The 22237-nt window shown below is 42.2% G+C and overlaps 1 protein-coding gene across 3 annotated transcripts; it reads left to right on the forward strand.

Annotated features, from left to right (window-relative positions):
• The first annotated feature begins 1448 nt into the window (after nt 1-1448).
• Nucleotides 1449-16613, forward strand: LOC115170024 (CMRF35-like molecule 8). 3 transcript variants are annotated; one of them, XM_029726250.1, is made up of 7 exons: nt 1449-1574; nt 1852-2181; nt 2651-2971; nt 14655-14753; nt 15364-15468; nt 15738-15787; nt 16164-16613. In XM_029726250.1, the coding sequence occupies exons 1-7, from the start codon at nt 1529-1531 to the stop codon at nt 16488-16490; spliced, it is 1278 nt and encodes a 425-aa protein (XP_029582110.1). In that variant the 5' UTR covers nt 1449-1528; the 3' UTR covers nt 16491-16613. The 3 variants fall into 3 exon arrangements, with proteins under 3 accessions (XP_029582110.1, XP_029582112.1, XP_029582111.1); XM_029726252.1 differs by lacking the exon at nt 2651-2971; XM_029726251.1 differs by lacking the exons at nt 14655-14753; nt 15364-15468.
• Nucleotides 16614-22237: the final 5624 nt, after the last annotated feature.

The raw sequence follows: 22237 nt of genomic DNA on the forward strand, positions 1-22237 counted from the left end.
TTTAGTTGTTTCTTTATTGAAAAAAATTGAAAAAACTGGGAAAATTAGAAAAAAACAAAACCAAGAAAACGGAATTTTGGGGAAAAAAACAGAATTAGGTTAAAAATGGAAATGGATTTTAAAAGTCCCCACCAACGTTTGAACGTTTTTTTGTTGTGCATGACTGCACTTAAGTGTGTGTCATCCTGCAGCACAGCATTTTGGTGAAGGTTGAGGTTACGTCCAATTTTGACTGTGTACCCAAGAGGGAAAGACGTTGGGCCATCGTAGAAATGTTTTTTAATAATATTATATAACATACACAATTTAGCAGACGCGTTTATCCAAAGCGACTTACAGTCACGCGTGAATAAATGTTTAAGTATGGGTGGTCCCGGGAATCAAATACACTATCCAAGGCCCAAATCCCTGTGATTCACATGAGAAAGAGATGGAGATAATGGGGACGTAGGTCGGGTGCCTTGTAAGGATCCGATAGGGAGTGGGTAATCTGCCTCTACCATCAGTCCTATTAGCCAAAGTACAATCTTTGGATAACAAAATAGACAAACTAAAATCATGAATATCCTACCAACGGGACATTAAAAATTGTAATATCTTATGTTTCACCGAGTCGTGGCTGAACGACGACATGAATAACATACAGCTGTCGGGGTTATGGACAGCTAATCAGACTCCTGGACAGCTAATCAAATGGCTAGCCAGGTTGGTATCTGGGATGATGGTGTTGATGTGAGCCATGACCAGCCTTTGAAAGTACTTCATGGCTACAGACGTGAGTGCTACGGGTCGGTAGTCATTTAGGCAGGTTACCTTGGCGTTCTGGGGCACAGGGACTACGGTGGCCTACTTGAATACATGTAGGTATTACAGACTCGGTCAGGGACAGATTGAAAACGTGAGTGAAGACATTTGCCAGTTGGTCAGAGCACATTCTGAGCACACGTCCTGGTAATCCGTCTAGGACTTCTTTAAAGTCCCTGGCCACTAGGAGCACCGCCTCTGAATGAGCATTTTCTTATTGGATTATGGCCTTATACAGCTTGTTGAGTGCAGTCTTAGTGCCAGCATCGTTTTGTGGTGGTAAATAGACAGCTAAAAATATCTCTTGGTAAATAGTGTGGTCCACAGCTTATGGTGGATAGGTCACACATTTAAGCCAAATGTATGAACCGTTTATAAAACAGGACAGGATTTGTAACACATTCATGTAGTTGTTATGAAGCCTTTAAGAATAATTTATGAAGGCTTTATAAGGTGCTCTTTAAAGCAGGATCATGTTGTTATTTAACATATATTGTAGGAATAAATGATTAAATCACGGTGAGCAAACTCTTTATAAATGTCTTAGAAATTGTTTATTGACGGACGTTATTACAAAGTGTTACTGAGAAGTGAAATGGTTTCAGGAAGTACTCAGTCAAACAGCAGGACTTCCTTGGCTCAGCGTAGACACACTCACACACACACACACTCAGAGAGGTTCTCGTACGCACTGCAGGAGCAGACCTTCCTGCCACAAATCATCATGGTTATCCTGCTGGTTCTCACACTGAAGATTGTCCTCCTCTTAGGTGAGTACATCAGACTGAATGAACACATCTCCAGTGACTCCTCTCTATAGTTGGATACATTTGGTTATAACATTTTACAGTGTAACTCCATTCACTCACTGATAATGTTGTTAGATAAAGGGGAGGGGACACTGAGGAACACAAGGTCCAGTATGTACTGATGGATGTGATGGGGAACACCAGTGGTGTACCAGACCAGAATCCACTCTTACAGTATGTGAAATGGAAGCTGGGGTGTTTGTACTGTTTTTAATAAGACTGTTGGTGTGTCCTACAGCTGCTGTGTGGAGTGTGTATACAGTAGAGTTGATCACAGTGGAAGGATATAAGGGAGGCAAAGCAGAGATCAGATGCCCCTATAGAGAGGAGTGGAGGAGCCACCAGAAGTACCTCTGTAAAGGCAGCAAAATGGAGTGTATAACATTTTTGGGAGACAATGATATTGAGACTGAGGATGAAGAATGGACCTCTAAATGGAGATACTCCCTACATGATGACAAAGGGGTCAGAGTCTTCATTGTGACCATCACCAACATGGTGTCAGATGGTGCTGGAAAATACTGGTGTGGAGTGGAACGATTTGGACTGGACCCTGAAGTGTATGGAGGTACTGTAAACCTTTGATTCTCATCCTCAAAACTTTATAACTTTCATACTCAACATTTGACTTAAAATATTCCTAGAGAGGCCTCTGCAACTGGCCCGAATCCTAACTTGAGATCCCTACACATTGCTTAACAGTTCATGCATACTGTGTTTTTAATTGACTCAACCTCAATCCATGATTTACATGATCATTGACATAAAGGAATTCATCTCAAGTTAGAATTCTGCCCTAAACTAGGTCAGCTCATTCAACTTCTGTGAACAATGGGATCAAACACACATGTATTTTGCATGTATTGGAGGACAGATCACAGATAACTAATACATTAGACAAGGAAGTTTCATGGTGTATAATTCTTTGTCATTGGAGTTTCCAAACCTTTCTTATGTTATGGTATATATTTATTTTATAATAAATCGTCTGAACTTCTTTCTGAGCTCTAGGCCTGCATGTTTGTTTAAAATGACAGATTGGTGCTGTGAGAATCCCACTGCAGTGACAGGCTATGAAGAACAGACAGTCTCCATCTATTGTATGTATGATGAAAAAACTGAAGACAATGAGAAATACTTCTGCAAAGTGACGACACAGTCGAGGTGCATAGATGACGTAAAAGTGACAACAACGAAAAGCCAGAACGGGAGGTTCTCACTGTTTGACAACAGGACAGCCGGAGCCTTCACCGTGACCATCACCAGACTAACCCAAGAGGACGCTGGGAGATATCTCTGTGGCGTACAGAACAACCAAGCTCTCGATACCCTGTCAGCAGTCCAGCTTGATATCAAGAGTAAGACTGTTTTTGAATTTGCCTGTTTTGCATTATGAGACAGATTGATCAGGACACAGCTGTATGTCAGTGAAGTGAGAAGCTTAGATGGAATTATAACGACAAAAGGCGAGACCCAGATGCAGACACTGGAGGCAGATGGTTTGAGCTCTGGTATTTATTGTAATCCAAGGGATAGACAAAAGGCAGGTCGGGGACAGGCAATAGTTCATTGCCAGGCCAGAGTCCAAAACGGTACAGGGGGGCAGGCAGGCTCAAGGTCAGGGGCAGGCAGAGGGGTCAGGCAGGTGGGCTCAGAGTCTGGACAGGCAAGGGTCAAAACCAGGAGGACAAGGTAAGAGAGAGACTAGGAAAAACCAGGAGCTGAGAGAAAACCACTGGTTGACTTGGCAACCGAGACAAACTGGCACAGACAGACAGAAAACACAGGTATAACTACCCAGGGGATAATGGGGAAGATGGGTAACACCTGGATGGGGGTGGAGACAAGCACAAGGACAGGTGAAGCAGATCAGGGTGTGACAGGAATATAATGAGGGAGAGGGCTGGGTGTGCCTGTGTGAGTTGAGGCATTAAAAACAACTGGAACACATCTTAACTTCCTATGAAATCTATTAAATGTTTCTACATCTGTCTTGGAAACCTGTAAGGCAGTTAAGATGTCAACAAGAACATAACAGAACATTAGTTTGGCATAGCTCATACAGTATTACTCAACCGTCTTCAACTGTGTTATATTTAGGAGAGAGAGAGATAAAAAGAGACAGGGGGGGAAGAGCGAGCGAAAGAGAGAGCAAGAAAGGGAGAGAGAGGGAAAGAGAGCCCTGACAGTAAATCTCAGTAAGACAAAAATAATGGTGTTCCAAAAAAAATTCAGCTGCCAGGACCACAAATACAATCTAGACACCATTGCCCCAGAGCAGACAAAAAACGATACATACTTTGGCCTAAACATCAGCGCCACAGGTAACTTCCACAAAGCTGTGAACGATCTGAGAGACAAGACAAGAAGGGCCTTCTACGCCATCAAAAGGAACATAGAATTTGAAATCCTAATTAGGATCTGGCAAAAAATACTTGAATCAGTTATAGAACCCATTGCCCTTTATGGTTGTGAGGTCTGGGGTCTGCTCACCAACCAAGAATTCACAAAATGGGACAAACACCAAATTTGATTCTGCATGCATATTTCTGAAAAAATATCCTCTGAGTACAACGTATAACATCTAATAATGCATGCAGAGCAGAATTAAGCCGATACCAGCAATTGATAAAAATCCAGAAAAGAGCCGTTAAATTCTAGAACCACCTAAAATGAAGTGATTCCTAAACCTTCCGTAACAAAGCCATCACCTACAGAGAGATTAACCTGGAGAAGAGTCCCCTAAGCAAGCTGGTCCTGGGGCTCTGTTCACAAACATAAACAGGCCCCACAGAGCCCCAGGACAGCAACATAATTACACCCAACTAAATCATGAGAAAACTAACAGATAATTACTTGACACATTAGAAAGAATTAACAAAAAATCTGAGCAAACAGAGAGTACACAGTGGCAGAATACCTGACCCCTGTGACTGACCCAAACTTAAGGAAAGCTTTGACTATGTACAGACTCAGTGAGCATAGCCTTGCTATTGACAGAGGCTGCCATAGGCAGGCCTGGCTCTCAAGAGAAGACAGGCTATGTGCACACTGACTGCTGAATGAGGTTGAAACTGAGGTGCACTTCCTAACCTCCTGCCAAATGAAAGACCATATTAGAGACACATATTTGCCTCAGAATACACAGACCCACAAAGAATTTGAAAACAAATCCAATTTTGAGAAACTCGCATATCTATTAGAGAGAAAGAGAGAGAGAGAGAGAGAGAGAGAGAGAAAGAGAGCTACATGACAACTAAAATATCTGAACAGAGCAGAAACCACACCTCTTTACACCTGTCAACAACAACATTATTTTGTGTTAACTTAGTTTTTAGCAGCACCAACAATAACCACCACCACAACAGAAACTACTACAAGCACAGGAACAAACCCAGCTTCACCAACTCAATCATCCTTAGCCACCTCCACCTAGCACCTTTGTATGAGAGAGAGAGAGAGAGAGAGAGAGAGAGAGAGAGAGAGAGAGAGAGAGAGAGAGAGAGAGAGAGAGAGAGAGAGAGAGAGAGAGATGTAGTTGGCTAAATGACAACTAAAATATCTGAACAGGAAGAGCAGAAACCACACTTCCTTCTATACGCCTGTCAGTGATTGCAGTGGTCAGGGTACATTTACAGTGCATTCAGAAAGTAAATCATACACCTTGACTTATTACACATTTTGTTGCAATACAGTCCAACTTCAAAATGGATTAAATTGGCACAATATCATTTTAGCAAAAGTATTGAAAATGAAATACAGAAGAATCTCATTTACATAAGTATTCACACCCCTAAGTCAATACATGTTAGAATCATATTTGGCAGTGATTATAGCTGCGAGTCTTTCTGGGTAAGTCTCTAAGAGCTTTGCATACCTGGATTGTACAATATTTAGACATTCTTTAAAAAAAGTTCTGTCAAGTTGGTTGTTGATCATTGCTTGACAGCCATTTTTAAGTCTTGCCATACATTTTCAAGCTGATTTAAGTGTAACTGTGCCACTCAGGAACATTCAATGTCCAACTCCAGTGTATATTTGGCCTTGTGTTTTAGGTTATTGTCCTACTGAAAGGTGAATTTGTCTCCCAGTGTCTTTTGGAAGGCAGACTGAACTAGGTTTTCATCTAGGACTTTGTCTGTGCTTAGCTCTATTCCATTTATTTTTATCCTAAAAAACTCCCTAGTTTTTGCTGATGACAAGCATACACATAACGTGATGCAGCCACCATGCTTGAAAATGGATAGTGTTACTCAGTGATGTGTTGTGTCGAATTTGCCACAAACATAACGCTTTGTATTCAGGACAGAAAGTTAATTTCTGTGACACATTTTTTGCAGTTTTACATTAGTGCCTCATTGCAAACAGGATGCATGCTTAGAATTGTTTTTATTCGGCGGCACTAGTGCGCCTGCGAATTGGGTAGAAGCGTTCCTTCAGATCTCCTCTCCGCAAATTTTGAAATCTTTATTTTATTTGCCAAAAATATACCCGTTGTTTAATATATTCCCCATGCACTAACTAGCAGTGAAAAAGTGAAATATGGTGACAAAAAACAACCAAACAGCTAACGCAAAGGCCCAGGCCCAGCAAGCAGCAGCTAGCGCCATTTTGAGTCTGATGATGACAACTCTCCAGATACCCAGCAACAAGATACGGCCACGGCAATGTGTCAAAAATGGAAGAGGCTGTAATAAAAACTATCAATGAATGTTTTGACAGGCTTGAAACAAAGTTAGAGTGTCTAAAGACAGCACAAGACGAACAGAAGGGTGAGGCCGATGAGGCCCTGTCTGATCATGACACCCGGATTGGAGGCCTGTAAACCACCAGAGCGCAGCTTAAAAAGAAGAATGAGGCGCTCCAAGCCAAGGTTCTCAATTTAGAAGACAGGAGTCGCAAGTTGAGCATCAAACTTGTGGGGATTTTGGAGGACGATGAACAAGGGAAACCCACAGAGTTTGTTTCCAAGCTCATTCCCAAGCTGCTGGGCAATGACAACTTCCCAAAGCCGCTCATCATTGGCTGTACACACCGCTCTCTACAGGCAAAGCCCTCACCAGGTGCCAAGCCGCACACCATAATCGCAAGGGAACATCACTTTCAGGAAAAGGAGCTCATTCTACGACTTGGACGACAGCGATCTATGGAATACAAAGACCAAAAGGTTCTCATCTTTCCCGACTACACCATGGAGGTGATGGAGCAATGTTGCAGACCATGAGAAAGGCATAGGTGAAATACAGCCTGCGTTTTCCAGCCAAGCTACATGTTCATCACAACGGCATGACAAGAGTCTTCACCAAGCTACATATAAAAACTACAGCAAACCCCTGAAAGGGTGAAATCACTTGCCACACATTTTTGGGATATTGACTGAGCAAACAGTGGATTTGATGTTTATTCATAAACGGTAGCATATTCAATTGTTTTCCAAGATCCGCGGAGAGAATCTGACTGCTTCTAGCTAGCTAGCGTAGTATTGGGTTTATTCTAGCCATCATGCCCGGCGGTCCTCATTTCATGAGATGTAGAGGAGGGTACTTCATTTGGGGAAGCAGTGGGGAGGGCGGGTTTCTCTGGAGAAGCAGTGGGAGGGAGGGTTTCTCTGTGGAAGCAGTGGGAGGGAGGGTTTCTCTGTGGAAGCAGTGGGGAAGGAGGGTTTCTCTGGAGAAGCAGTGGGAGGGAGGGTTTCTCTGTGGAAGCAGTGGGGAGGGTGCGTTTCTCTGTGGAAGCAGTGGGGAGGGCGGGTTTCTCTGGGGAAGCAGTGGGGAGGGCGGGTTTCTCTGGGGAAGCAGTGGGGAGGGAGGGTTTCTCTGGGGAAGCAGTGGGGAGAGCGGGTTTCTCTGTGGAAGCAGTGGGGAGGGCGGGTTTCTCTGTGGAAGCAGTGGGGAGGGCGGGTTTCTCTGGGGAAGCAGTGGGGAGAGCGGGTTTCTCTGGGGAAGCAGTGGGGAGAGCGGGTTTCTCTGTGGAAGCAGTGGGGAGGGCGGGTTTCTCTGGGGAAGCAGTGGGGAGGGCGGGTTTATCTGGGGTCTGCTACTGTGTTTTGTTTTCTGCTGCCAGAGAAATTTTATTTAAATTCGTACATATTTAAGATGTTTTATTTGAAATGCTCTTGGATATAAATGTGAGGAAACAATCTTGGGAATCAGTCAGATGTTAAAGGTGTCACATTAGTCTCGTGGAATGTGCACGGACTAGGGCACCCACACGAAAGGGCTATGGTATTTAAGCAATCCATAAATTAAGGCAGGCAGCTTGCTGACATTGTCACGGTTGTCGTAAGGAGAAGCGGACCAAAGTGCAGCGTGATTATCATTCAACATTTTTATTGAACTGTGAAACCATGCAATACATATAAATAAACTGAATAACACAACAACAAACCGTGACGCAGAGGTGAAAGATACACTAACTCAAAGACAATCTCCCACAAACCCAGGTGGGAAAAAGACCTACTTAAGTATGATCTCCAATTAGAGACAACGAGGACCAGCTGCCTCTAATTGGAGATCATCCCAAACAAAACCCAACATAGAAATACAAAACTAGAACATAACATAGAAAAACTAAACTAGAAACCCCCCCTGTCACGCCCTGACCTACTCTACCATAGAAAATAACAGCTTTCTATGGTCAGGACGTGACAGACATATTCTAAAGAAATAAACAACCGCTTCAAATAATTTTACTCAGTTATATTCCTCCAGATCTGATGCTTCTAGGTCTGATGTATCAGCCTTCTTTGATTCTACCAGCCTGCCAAAACTTGATGACAGCGCCAAAAAAGAGTTTAACTCAAATTTCACAACAAAGGAAATACTGGAGGCAATAAAAGCTTTCCCACCTGGAAAGTCTGCAGGCCCTGGTAGCATTGCTTAATTGAAATAAAAAAAGAATCACCAAAGTGCTTGCTAATAGGTTGAACAAACATGTAACAACCATTATTCATCCAGATCAGACAGGGTTTATTCCCGGAAGGTTCTCTTTTTTCCGAATGCCCGTAGGCTGCTTAACATTCTATATGCAAATCACGGGAAAGACTCCAAGGTGGCCATTATATCGCTAGATGCTCAAAAAGCGTTTGACCAAATAGAATGGTCATATATGTTTGAAGCACTCACTAGGTTTGGATATGGCGACTCATTTATCGCCTGGGTCAAAATTCTCTATGTCTGCGCAACATCCTCTATTCTGACCAACAGTGACAAATACAGTCCCTTTAAACTACATAGATCTGTCCAGTAGGGCTACCCACTCAGTCCTCTGCTCTTCGATATCGTCCTTGAACCCCTAGTGATACAAATAAGGGTTCATCCTTATATCCAAGGTCTTAAAGTAGGAAAAATAGAAAGACACATTTCGTTATATGCAGACAATGTGCTTTTATACCTCTCGGACCCAGTAGCCTCTGTCCCTAAACTACTAGACTTTATCAATTAATTTGGTAAATTATCTGGCTATTCAATAAATTGTGGAAAAAGTGATCTAATTTGTATCTCATATGCTATTACAGCAAGTTAGCTAGAGAGGATACCATTGAAAGTGAGCTAGAGAGGATACCATTTAAAATGATCTAGAGAGGATACCATTTAAAATGATCTAGAGAGGACACCATTTAAAATGATCTAGAGAGGATACCATTTAAAGTGGTGCATGACCACTTAACTTACCTGGGACTAAAAATACCTAGAAATCCAAAGCTCATCTTCAAGCTTAACTACAGTGAACTGGTTGCAAAGCTAAATCAAAACATAGAGAGCTGGAGAATACTGCCTCTTTCTATAATGGGGCACATTAATGCAATAAAAATGGTTTCTCTTCCCAGGATCCTTTATCTTTGCCAGGATCTTCCAATTTTTCTTACCTCTTCATTTTTTAAGACTTTGGACTCGACAATCTTGTCATTTGTCTGGGGTTACAAAAAACATTGTAAAGCCCAAGGAAAGTGGTGATTTAGGCCTACCCATCTTTAAGCATTACTACTGAGCTGAAAATGCCAGGGCATTAACATACTGGCAACTAGGTTTCCCTGATAAGTTGGACACTTGTCCACCTGTGGCTAAATATGGAAGTCAAGTCTGAAACAAGTTCCTCTCTTCCAGCCTTGCTTTGCTCCAAGGCAAAAGCAAGTGCCCGAACAAACTGACAGGCAACAACTTTGTTTTGTGAAATTCTTTAAGAATTAAGCATGTTTATAAGGTGCCTGATACCTCTGTATACACCCTGATATGCTTGAATCATTATTTTGTTCCATCTCGGTCTGATATGGTGTTTGTTGAATGGAGGGAGAAGGGGCTGGCCACAGTTGAAGACTTATGCATAGATTAGCATCATTCATCCAATTAAAGAATCAATTCAAAGTCAAACACTAAAGTCAGACACTATGTAACGGTTGTCGTCGGGAATAGAGGACCAAAACGCAGCAGGAATGTGGATGCTCATCTTGTATTTATTTTTAAATAAAGAGAACACCAAAATAACAAAAACGAAGAACTCACGAACAACAAAACAGTCTTGTCATGCTCACACAGACAAAACAAGACACAATCTCCCACAACACTACACCAAACAATTACCCATATATAGGACTCTCAATCAGAGGCAACGAGAAAGCACCTGCCTCCAATTGAGAGTCCAACCCCCCATTAACCTACACATAGAAATACTACAAACCAGAAAGAACATAGAAATACAAAACATAGAACATAGACCAAAACCCGGAAATAATAAATCAAACACCCTACTACAAAAATCACCACCCCGAACCACATAAACAAAATACCCTCTGCCACGTCCTGACCAAACTACGATAACAAATAACCCTTATACTGGTCAGGACGTGACACACTATATCAAAGGGAAAATTCAAAATGTTGACACCCTCCATTTACAACATTTGTTTTATGATTTCCTACAGCGCCCTCCCAACTCAAAACACCTCATTTCACAATTTGTCTCCTTTTTCTCCAACTACACAGAGGCCTCTACTGGTCATCTCAAGGAGACCTGCGGTAAAGAGTGAAATACTGAGATCTCAGATGATCTGTGTGTAACGTCTGCTTCCAACTCACACTCTCAAACACATAGATCCCGTGAACGCAGCTCACTCTCCAGATCCCAATCACCTGAATTCTGATCACCTGTTCACACACCTGTATGTCATTCACACACACTATTTAGTTCAGTTCTTTGCACCCCATCATTGTGAGGTGTTTGTTTTGATATACATTCTAGTCGGAGTGCTGTTATTTTCGTATTAGTCCTCCTGTGTGTAATACCCTTGTTTGAACCAGGTATTGAGTTTATTTGTTATAATTAATTGGTTATATATTTAAAAGATAATTGAATTGCTCCTAACCTGTAATGTTGTTAATGCATTATGCTTTTGAAGAAATATTTATTTAATGTATAAGTGAATAGTTTGTTTTACTTTGAATTGTAAGTTTTGACCAATAAGGTCGCTCGTTAAGTTGTGGCCAATGGGAATTTGACCTGGTTAACGGGAGGCCTGGGAAAAAAAGAGAGAAAAAAGACGTTGATGAAAAGGATGGACGTTTTTACCTTAGGACGGTTGGTAAATTAATGATAAAAGATGACAGAACTAGAACAGAACCCATACCTACTAGGATATGAAGGCAAATACATGTTTTATTTTATAAAAGAGTTATAATTTTGTTCAAACTCAGTAAAGACTGAAGCTACCGTCTCGTCGTGGAGGTATTTGTCAGCATTGAGGTTAGCCTAGCATCGTGTGACACTGGGAGATAATTGCCTGGGAAGCTTAACGAGTTCATGTTCCCATGGGGATATCGGTTACGGCTAAGGAGTACTGTCTGCATGGGTAGCTGTGCTTGCCTTGGACTTTGTGAGGAAACCTGCATGGAACTGCCATACTTCGCTGAGGGAATATCTACCAAGCAGTGAGTAACCACAACGTGAGGTGCTTCAGGATATTTTTGGGTGTAATCATGTTTTGAGCTCCAACGCGCGCCAACGGTTTATTTAAGCGAACTTGAAATAATTTGGACTCATTGGGGTTTATTATTTTCTATTTCTTTTGTTGTGTCTGAAAATGTATTTGTGTTTGACAATGTTCTAATACACATATGGAACGTTATGTATATTGAGTTGGTGGAGTCATTGATTGTCTCAATTTAATTTAATGCATGGGATGGTCTATCCTGATTCAATAACAAAAACCTATAATCATTTATTCTGAAGTTAATACCCTATTGTCATAACCCTAGATAGTTTACAATAGGAATTCTTATTGGAGATGTCCTTCTCACCTAACATCCCATGCTGCTGAGATACTCTGCATAAGTTAATATTGTGAGTTATATTCGAGCCTGGTGAGAGGGTTACATGTGTATTGTAGTTTTTGGGTCATCCTCACTAACGATGCCTTTTTGCCTATTCCCCTGCCTGTACTTTTGCCTATCAGATTACCTGTCATCAACCTCTTGCCTGATCTCCCAGACTACGTTATTAGACTTTTCCTTGCCTGTAACTGTTACCTTTCTGGAGTCCCTGTGTATGACTTTCTGCCTGCCCCTGGACCCGGCTACCTACCTCCTCCTATGGTCCTTTACAAATAAACACCTGCTGCGCCCTGTGCTTGAAACCAGCAGTCTGTCTCCCATCGTATTCAGTACACTATGGGGAGAAGCACTGCCTCTACTAGTCATCTCAAGGAGACCTGCGGTAAAGAGTTAAATATTGAGATCTCAGATGGTCTATGAGGAGAAGCCCTCCCGGTCTAGAATTCACTCCTGTTCCATCATTGCCAGATATAAATTGATACAATACAAAGTCATGCATAGACTTTATTACTCCAAATTACATAGAATTTATCCCCAGGTCTCCCCACTGTGTGACACATGTAAAGCCTCAGAGGGTTCATTAACTTGTCTTTTTTGGCTTTGCCCCTTACTTAATAATCTTTGATTGGTACTCAAAGGTATATGAGAGGGCCATTGAACATGATGCAGAACTTGCTCTCCTTGGCTGAGTCTGTTCTAAGATCATCCTATGAGGAAGGGTGACAGCAAAAAAATCCTCACAGATCCTCACAGAATGGAAGTCACCCACCCCCCCTTTGCTTCCGTAGATGGCTAGCAGAAATGATTAATACCATTTACTTGGAAAATATTCGTTTTTTCAGGACTAACTTCTCCAGCAGATTTCTCAAGATTCGGGGTCCGTCTCTGGACCATCTTGACAGACACTGATTGTGAACACTGACTAGGAACGCTTACTGTTGTAACTGTCACTGTTGCTCTATTCTTGTCCCATGTCTTGATTAAGCAATACTTAATTTCATGTCTGGCAGCTGTGTTTTTTTTGTTATTCTTTTGTGTTCTCAGTTTTCTCCTATCACAGCCATTAAACGATGTAACTGTTTTAAATTCCACATTGGCCTCATGGTGAAATCCCAGAGCAGTTTCCTTCCTCTCTGGCAACTGAGTTAGAAAGGATGCCTGTATCTTTGCAGTGACTGGGTGTATTGATACACCTTCCAAAATATAATTAAAAACTTTAATATGTGTCAGTTTATTTATTTATTTCCCATCTACCAATAGGTGCCCTTCTTCGCGAGGCATTGGAAAACCTCCCTGGTCTTTGTGGTTGAATCTGTGTTTGAAATTCACTGCTCAACTGATGGACCTTTTGTATGTGTGGAGTACAGAGATGAGAGAGTCATGTTAAACACTATTATTGCACACAGAGTGAGTCCATGCAATTTGTGACTTGTTAAGCAAATGTTTACTCCTGAACTTAACACTTTCAATAACAATGGGATGAATACTTACTGACTCAAGACAATTTCGCTTTTTATTTTAAATACATTTGTAAAGATTTCTGAAAACATCATTCCAATTTGACATTATGGGTTATTGTATGTAGGCCAGTGACACAAAATCTAAATTTAATAAATGTTAATTTCAGGCTGTAACGCAACAAAAGTGGAAAAAGTAAAGGGCTGTGAATACTTTCCAAGGTACTGTACATCTCAATCAATTCAGGAAGTAACCAGCAATGCAGATTCTCTTCTATGCTTTTCATTAACCACGTTTCCACCCACAGTTTGATGCAGATAAAGTCGTACAGTCTGAAAAAAAATCACATCTGTGGTAGAAACTGTAAGTTTAGGTACAATTTGATAAACGCTGACAGATCATTTGATCTTTCGATATGGTGGGGTCTTTTTGTGTCTGTAAAATTAATAATGCGAGAAAAGCTGGTGAAACTCCTTTATGCGCAAATATTTACACAATAACAATCATATCGAAGTAAACTTGGAGTCACGTAATGATGTGGTGTGTGGTCCTCCCACTACAACTCGGGAAACTATGCAGTTTATTCGGCTCCAGATGAAATAACTTTTGATGAACTTCATAGGGTAGTGAAAGTACACAGTGATGAGCTGGTTTTATTCTGGTGACACATTGATTGATTTTTGACTGCCATTTGATAAATACAAATATTCTCGCGCTTCCCATAATAATCTCATAATGAAGACTAGCCTAACCAGTACCCTCACAGTCTACTGTATCTTTGAGCTGTTGGCTAGAGCGCACATGCCAAGACCAGAGTAGAAACATTTGCTATTTAAAGTAACAGTTTTTGTTTTTGTGACAAACAATATGTGGAGTTTAAAATGTGATGGAAACTCATGGAACTTTAGATTTTTATTCGGTACATGAAAATTTAAGCGGAAAAGTACGTCATCACAAACCGCAACAAATTTGTTTAGTGTTATTTGTTTAGTTTTTCCCAACACCATTGTTGGGAAAAAAAAAATTTTTTTGTAGTTGCTGATTTTCGAATATTTTTATGAAATTCTGTCACCAATTGGATGGAAACCTAGCTAAATAGAAATATTTTTGGAATTGGAATTTGGTTTACTTTTCAAATGACTAATTTAAATGGAATTGACCCCAACTCTGATAGAAGTTGAGTGAGTTCATCTGTCAGACACTCAAGCATACTATATGTATGAGACACATTCTCTCTTTCTCTCCCTCTCAAACCCAGTTTCACCAACTCTATCATCCCCACCTACCGCCACCTCCCAACCTACTGCCAACTCCATCTCACCATCATCCATTTTACCATCAACACACAACAGATCTGGTAAATAGACGTTGAGCCTTTTTACACTGCGCTAGTTTGTAAACATATTTTTGTATTGTAAAGACATGGATCTGGTGTCAAATCTGACTTTGGAATCAGATTCCCAAGCCACATCCGCAGGCAGTGTGGGACACTTCTATACCAGATTCCCCACTCTCAGAGGTATAGTATAAAAACCGTGTCTCTCTGACAACACATGCCCTGCAAGAATGACTTTAATACCAGCACACAGCATTTGTAGTGTTAGCCAACTGAAAAATTAAACTCTTTTAAAATATCAACACATTTGTGAATTGATGCCTAATTAAAGTGTGCAATATGGTTTAGAAGAGAAGCTCCTGTATAGTTTGAACAGCTAGCCTTATTTTGTTAGTCTATATACTATGGTGTATACAGTATGCTAATAGCTGCACCCAGACAGGAAGCATGAATGTTGGCCAGCACATCCAAGGCTAATGTGAGGACAGGATGTAAACAGAAAAGATGCACATCTCATGAGGAAGAGAGGCAGATCTTACTTCACATATTAGTGTAAAAGGCCCTATGTAAGTTGAACAGAAGTGCTGATTGTAAAGTATGTGTTCTAATGGTACTGTTTGTCTGTGTTCAGATACATCAGTGGTCATCATAGTATCTGGGACTCTGGTCATGCTGCTATTGGTGCTTGTGGTCAGCCTGCTCATAGTCTATAGAGGGAAATTCAACAAGGAAACAGGTGAGAAACACTCACTCACTCACACAAACAAACAAACAAACACACACACACACACACACTGTGTCAAATAAAGGGAAATTACTATTTTCACACCCAGTTTTCGTTCAAAGAAAACATTTGCATATACAATCCTCCTTTGACCCTGGTTGAGAAATAGAGGTCTCATTGAGAACAGGGCTCTGAAAACCACCTGAACAGACTGCTGCAGCCCAATAGTAACATGTGTGAATTGTATGACAGTCTGTGTACGTGTGTGTTGTGTTCCACAGCTGACTCCTCAGCACCCAAGGTGAACACAGACACTAGGATCAACAGAGAGGTCAGTGTGTTTGCTGGCCTGTCTGTTTGACTGAGTGTGTGTGTGTGTGTGTGTGAGAGAGAGAGCATGTTCTAGTCTGTTATAAACTGAGTGGTTCGAGCCCTGAATGCTGATTGGCTGACAGCCGTGGTATGACAAAACATTTATTTTTACTGTTCTATTTACGTTGGGTACCAGTTTATGATAGCAATAAGGGACATCGGGGGGTTGAGGTATATGGTCAATATACCATCGCTAAGAGCGTTTCGTTGTGCATAAGAACAGCCCTTAGCCGTGGTATGTTGGCCATATACCACACCTCCTCAGGCCTTATTGCTTAATTCTTCCCTCTCTCATCATGTCCTCCCGTCCCTCTCCTCCTTTTCCTCCTCTCCAGGGTTGTCATGGTGATGGTGAGTATGAGGAGATAAAGGACCGCCCTCGACAGTCCAGTTCAGGTGGTGAGACCACCACCGTCTACGCCACCGCCAACTTACCCACAAGACCGTTTGACTCTCTCAACTACGCCAACGTCAACTTCCACAAGAACCCCAGCTGCCCTAATGAAGCCACTGTTGCCATCGCTAAAGAGGGCACTTCTCCTGGTGACTATGCCACTGTCAACATTGGTCAAAGCCCCGCCTACTCTACTGTCAATCATCCACACAGCACCTCTGAGGCTCCTCCCATCTACTATATAGTCAGCAAACCCAGAGACCCCTGATTCACTGACAACCAATCACAAGGGACATATTCACACTGGCAACAAATCATAAGTGACATGTTATTATAATCGTTTTTTTATTTTTATTTTTTAAAATTTTATTTCACCTTTATTTAACCAGGTATGCAAGTTGAGAACAAGTTCTCATTTACAATTGCGACCTGGCCAAGATAAAGCAAAGCAGTTCGACACATACAACAACACAGAGTTACACATGGAGTAAAACAAACATATAGTCAATAATACAGTAGAAAAATAAGTCTATATACAATGTGAGCAAATGAGGTGAGATAGGAGAGGTAAAGGCAGTTATAAGTATATGTTCCACCGACAGCCTCTGTTTTTAGAAAACAGCTGCACGATCAGGGCCTGACTTCCCAATAGCGATAGAACTTAGGCTTACGAGTGTTTTAACGATGCATAGTTCCTACAACGGCCGAAGATGTAACTTGCGTTTTCTAAAACACCACGCAGCGAGAACATTCGCTAAGTGATTCATTGGACCATGTGTCGATACTGATAGGATGGAAAGAAAAGCAGTGTCACTTTCTACATTCAAATCTGGAATTAGAATTAGAATTACTGCACAAGATTGTTGACTGTTCAGCTCCTAGAGAAATATACAGAAAATAAATATAAATGCAACAAGCAACAATTTCAAAGATTTTTCTGAGTTACAGTTCCTATAAAGTTATAAGTCAATTGAAATAAATTCCCTAATCTATGGATTTAACATGACTGGGCAGGGGTGCAGCCATGGGTTTCAAATCAAATCAGAGTTTATTTGTCACGTGCGCCGAATACACCTTACAGTGAAATGCTTACTTACAGGCTCTAACCAATAGTGCAAAAAAGGTGTTAGGTGAACAATAGGTAAATAAAGAAATAAAACAACAGTAAAAAGACAGGCTATATACAGTAGCGAGGCTATAATAGTAGCGAGGCTACATACAGACACCGGTTAGTCAGGCTGATTGAGGTAGTATGTACATGTAGATATGGTTAAAGTGACTATGCATAAATGATGAACAGAGAGTAGCAGCAGCATAAAAAGAGCGGGTGGTGGGACACAATGCAGATAGCCCGGTTGGTGGTGGGTGGGACACAATGCAGATAGCCCGGTTGGTGGTGGGTGGGACACAATGCAGATAGCCCGGTTGGTGGTGGGTGGGACACAATGCAGATAGCCCGGTTGGTGGTGGGTGGGACACAATGCAGATAGCCCGGTTGGTGGTGGGTGGGACACAATGCAGATAGCCCGGTTGGTGGTGGGTGGGACACAATGCAGATAGCCCGGTTAGCCAATGTGCGGGAGCACTGGTTGGTCGGCCCAATGGAGGTAGTATGTACATGAATGCATAGTTAAAGTGACTATGCATATATGATAAACAGAGAGTAGCAGCAGCATAAAAAGAATGGTTGGGGGGGGGGCACACAATGCAAATAGTCCAGGTAGCCATTTGATTACCTGTTCAGGAGTCTTATGGCTTGGGTGTAAAAACTGTTGAGAAGCCTTTTTGTCCTAGACTTGGCACTCAAAGTACCACTTGCCATGCGGTAGCAGAGAGAACAGTCCATGACTGGGGTGGCTGGGGTCTTTGAAAATTTTTAGGGCCTTCCTCTGACACCACCTGGTGTAGAGGTCCTGGATGGCAGGCAGCTTAGCCCCAGTGATGTACTGGGCCATACGCACTACCCTCTGAAGTGCCTTACGGTCAGAGGCCAAGCAATTGCCGTACCAGGCAGTGATGCAACCAGTCAGGATGCTCTCGATGTTGCAGCTGTAGAACCTTTTGAGGATCTCAGGACCCATGCCAAATCTTTTAGTTTCCTGAGGGGGAATAGGCTTTGTCGTGACCTCTTCACGACTGTCTTGGTGTGTTTGGACTATTCTAGTTTGTTGTTGATGTGGACACCAAGGAACCTGAAGCTCTCAACCTGCTCCACTGCAGCCCCGTCGATGAGAATGAGGGCGTGCTCGGTCCTCCTTTTCCTGTAGTCCACAATCATCTCCTTTGTCTTGGTTACATTAAGGGATAGGTTGTTATTCTGGCACCACCCGGCCAGGTCTCTGACCTCCTCCCTATAGGCTGTCTCGTCATTGTCGGTGATCAGGCCTAAACACTGTTGTGTCGTCTGCTTAATGATAATGATGGTGTTGGAGTCGTGTCTGGCCATGCAGCCGTGGGTGAACAGGGAGTACAGGAGGGGACTGAGCACGCACCCCTGTGGAGCTCCAGTGTTGAGGATCAGCGAGGCGGATGTGTTGCTACCTACCCTCACCACCTGGGGGCGGCCCGTCAGGAAGTCCAGGATCCAGTTGCAGAGGGAGGTGTTTAGTCCCAGGATCCTTAGCTTAGTGATGAGCTTTGAGGGCACTATGGTGTTGAATGCTGAGCTGTAGTCAATGAATAGCATTCTCACATACTGTAAGTGTTCCTTTTGTCCAGGTGGGAAAGGGCAGTGTGGAGTGCAATAGAGATTGCATCATCTGTGGATCTGTTTGTGCGGTATGCAAATTGGAGTGGGTCTAGGGTTTTTGGGATAATGGTGTTGATGTGAGCCTTTACCAACCTTTCAAAGTACTTCATGGCTATGGACGTGAGTGCTACGGATCAGTAGTCACTTAGGCAGGTTACCTTAGTGTTCTTGGGCACAGGGACTATGGTGGTCTGCTTGAAACATGTTAGTATTACAGACTCAATCAGGGACATGTTGAGAATGTCAGTGAAGACACCAGCCAGTTGGTCAGCACATGCCTGGAGCACACGTCCTGGTAAACCGTCTGGCCCCGCAGCCTTGTTTATGTTGACCTGTTCAAAGGTCTTGCTCACATCGGCTACGGAGAGCGTGATCACACAGTCGTCCAGAACAGCTGATGCTCTCATGCATGCCTCAGTGTTGCTTGCCACGAAGCGAGCATAGAAGTGATTTAGCTCGTCTGGTAGGCTCGTGTCACTGGGCAGCTCGCGGCTGTGCTTCCCTTTGTAGTCTGTAATAGTTTGCAAGCCCTTCCACATAAGACAAGCGTCGGAGCCGGTGTAGTATGATTCAATCTTAGCCCTGTATTGACGCTTTGCCTGTTTGATGGTTCGTCGCCGGGCATAGCAGGATTTAGCAGGGTTTAGCATCTGCTTCATCTGACCACTTCTTTATAGACCGAGTCACTGGTGCTTCCAGCTTTAATTTCTGCTTGTAAGCAGGAATCAGGAGGATAGAGTTGTGGTCGGATTCACCAAATAGAGGGCAAGGGAGAGCTTTGTATGCATCTCTGTGTGTGGAGTACAGGTGATCTAAAAAAAAAAATCCCTCTGGTTGCACATTTAACATGTTGATCGAAATTTGGTAGAACCGATTTAAGTTTCCCTGCATTAAAAGTCTCCGGCCACTAGGAGCGCCGCCTCTGGGTGAGTGGTTTCCTGTTTGCTTATTTCCTTACACAGCTGACTGAGTGCGTTCTTAGTGCCAGCATCTGTCTGTGGTGGTAAATAAACAGCCACAAAAAGATTAGCTGAAAACTCTCTAGGCAAGTAGTGTGGCCTGCAATTTCTAACAATATACCCTATTTCAGGCGAGCAAAATCTAGAGACTTCCTTAGATTTCGTGCACTAGCTGTTGTTTACAAATATGTACAGATTGCCCCCCCCCACCCCCTCGTCTTACTGGAGTGTGCCATTCTATCTTGCCGGTGCAGCGTATATCCCGCTAGCTGAATATCCATGTTGTCATTCAGGCCACGATTCCGTGAAACATAGGATATTACAGTTTTTGATGTCCAGTTGGTAGGATATTCGTGATCGTACCTCATCTAATTTATTTACCAATGATTGCACGTTGGCGAGTATTATTGACGGTAACGGCAGCTTTCCCAGACGCCTTCTCCGGGTCCTGACCAGGCATCCGGCTCTTTGTCCTCTGTACCTGCGTCACTTCCTCTTGCAAATAACGGGGATGTCGGCCCTGTGGGGTGTTTGGAGAATGTCTTGTGCATCGTCCTTGTTGTAGAAAAAATCTTTGTCTAATCCGAGGTGAGTGATCGCTGTCCTGATATCCAGAAGCTCTTTTTTGCCGTAAGATACGGTTGCAGAAACATTATGTACAAAATAAGTTACAAATAATTACGAAAAAAAACACATAATAGCTCAATTGGTTGGGCGCCGTAAAACTGCTGCTATTTCTTCCGGCGCCTTCCTAGCCTGGGAGGGAATTTCTGCTTTTTTACAGACAGAAGTTCGTTATGTAATTATGAACTCCTTATAAAGGGTGCCTTAATGTAAACTTTGATACAACCCATTGAAGGCACTCTCCTCCCAAGGAGCCGGTCTGCTTACCGTACCTAGATGCAGAAACAAGACGGGGGGCGAAGCGTTCTCTATCAAACCCTCAAATAGGGAACAGCTTGTCCTGTCAAGTAAGAGGGGTAGACACCATTGAGGTTTTTAAATCACGGTTTAAAACTCACCTTTTTAAAATCACAGTTAACAATGTACCTTTTAGCTTGGCCTGTAATCAATGATTGTTTAAGACATCCTCTTCTTTTATTCATCCTTTTTCTGCTTCCTGTTTGCTTCTACCTTAATTCTGTCATGCCCTGATCTGTTTCACCTGTCCTTGTGATTGTCTCCACCCCCTCCATGTGTCGCTTATTCTCCCTTTGGTACCTTTTGGACTCTGAACTGGTTTTGACCCTTTTGCCTGTCCACAACCATTCTCTTGCCTTACCTTGGATTAATAAATATTGTAAGACTCCAACCATCTGCCTCCTTTGTCTGCATCTGGGTCTCGCCTTGTGTCATGATAAACTAGATTGTTTTAATGTAAATTGTTTTGCAATTTTAAATGCACTTTAAATTAAAGGGTCAGTGCAGTTAAAAACATGATTTGCCAATTTTTTGTAATGATATTTCTCCACTATGAGGTCGAAATAACACTCTGAAATTGTGAAATTTATGATCATGCCCTTTTTTGCAAGAGCTGTTTGGAAAAAAATGGCTGAATTTTCAGCTTGGTCAGGTGGGATGGAGTTTTTGGCCTAGATCTTGATGTCACAATCTGATCGTATTACAATAGACCAATGACTGTTCCTCTGGGTAAAGGGGTGAGCTCTAGACCAATCAGGGCTGTGCATGTCAATATTTTCAAATTAGTTTTCTAACGCCCACACGAACAGACTAAGCATTTCAATGGCCAAAAGAGGCTCAGGGAAATACATTATAAAAATACATGTTTTTGTTATTTTTATTACATAAACACACACAGTGATTTATTAGACATACAATGATGATTAAAAAATACAAGACTGCATGGGGGCATTAAGTTTGATTTCATTAGATATTTTCACATCAATGGGAAAATGTAAATGTTTAGGAATGTGTGTTGTCCCTGTCAACTAGATACATGATACATAAACACACTCCCTGTCAAAACGATTTGTCATTTGCCTGAGAAAATCACATAGTGATTGTTGGTCAAATATTGAACTTATTTAACAGTCACCAGGGTTACAGTCACCTTACAAGTCACGTCTGTAACTCTGGTGCTGGACTCCCCCCAGTGGTGGTCTTCCGTCTTTGCAGTCTTTTACGCGTCCTGCATTCAATTTCACACTAAAAACTATATCTGCCATTTCTAAAATACATACCCATATTGCCCGTTCTAAATCAGACCCGTCCTGAAACTGTACATGTGTATATTACTCCGTCTGGAAAACGCGCCTCATTCCCCTATTATAACGGTATATTTGCTGA

The sequence above is a fragment of the Salmo trutta genome, chromosome 31, assembly GCF_901001165.1.
Source record: "Salmo trutta chromosome 31, fSalTru1.1, whole genome shotgun sequence".
Taxonomy (NCBI): Eukaryota; Metazoa; Chordata; class Actinopteri; order Salmoniformes; family Salmonidae; genus Salmo; species Salmo trutta.

Coding starts and splice junctions, on each gene's coding strand:
- LOC115170024 (XM_029726250.1), top strand. CDS start 1,529: ATGGTTATCCTGCTGGTTCTCACACTGAAGATTGTCCTCCTCTTAG. Junction 1,575..1,851: donor GAAGATTGTCCTCCTCTTAG/GTGAGTACATCA, acceptor TGTGTCCTACAG/CTGCTGTGTGGAGTGTGTAT. Junction 2,182..2,650: donor GGACCCTGAAGTGTATGGAG/GTACTGTAAACC, acceptor TTAAAATGACAG/ATTGGTGCTGTGAGAATCCC.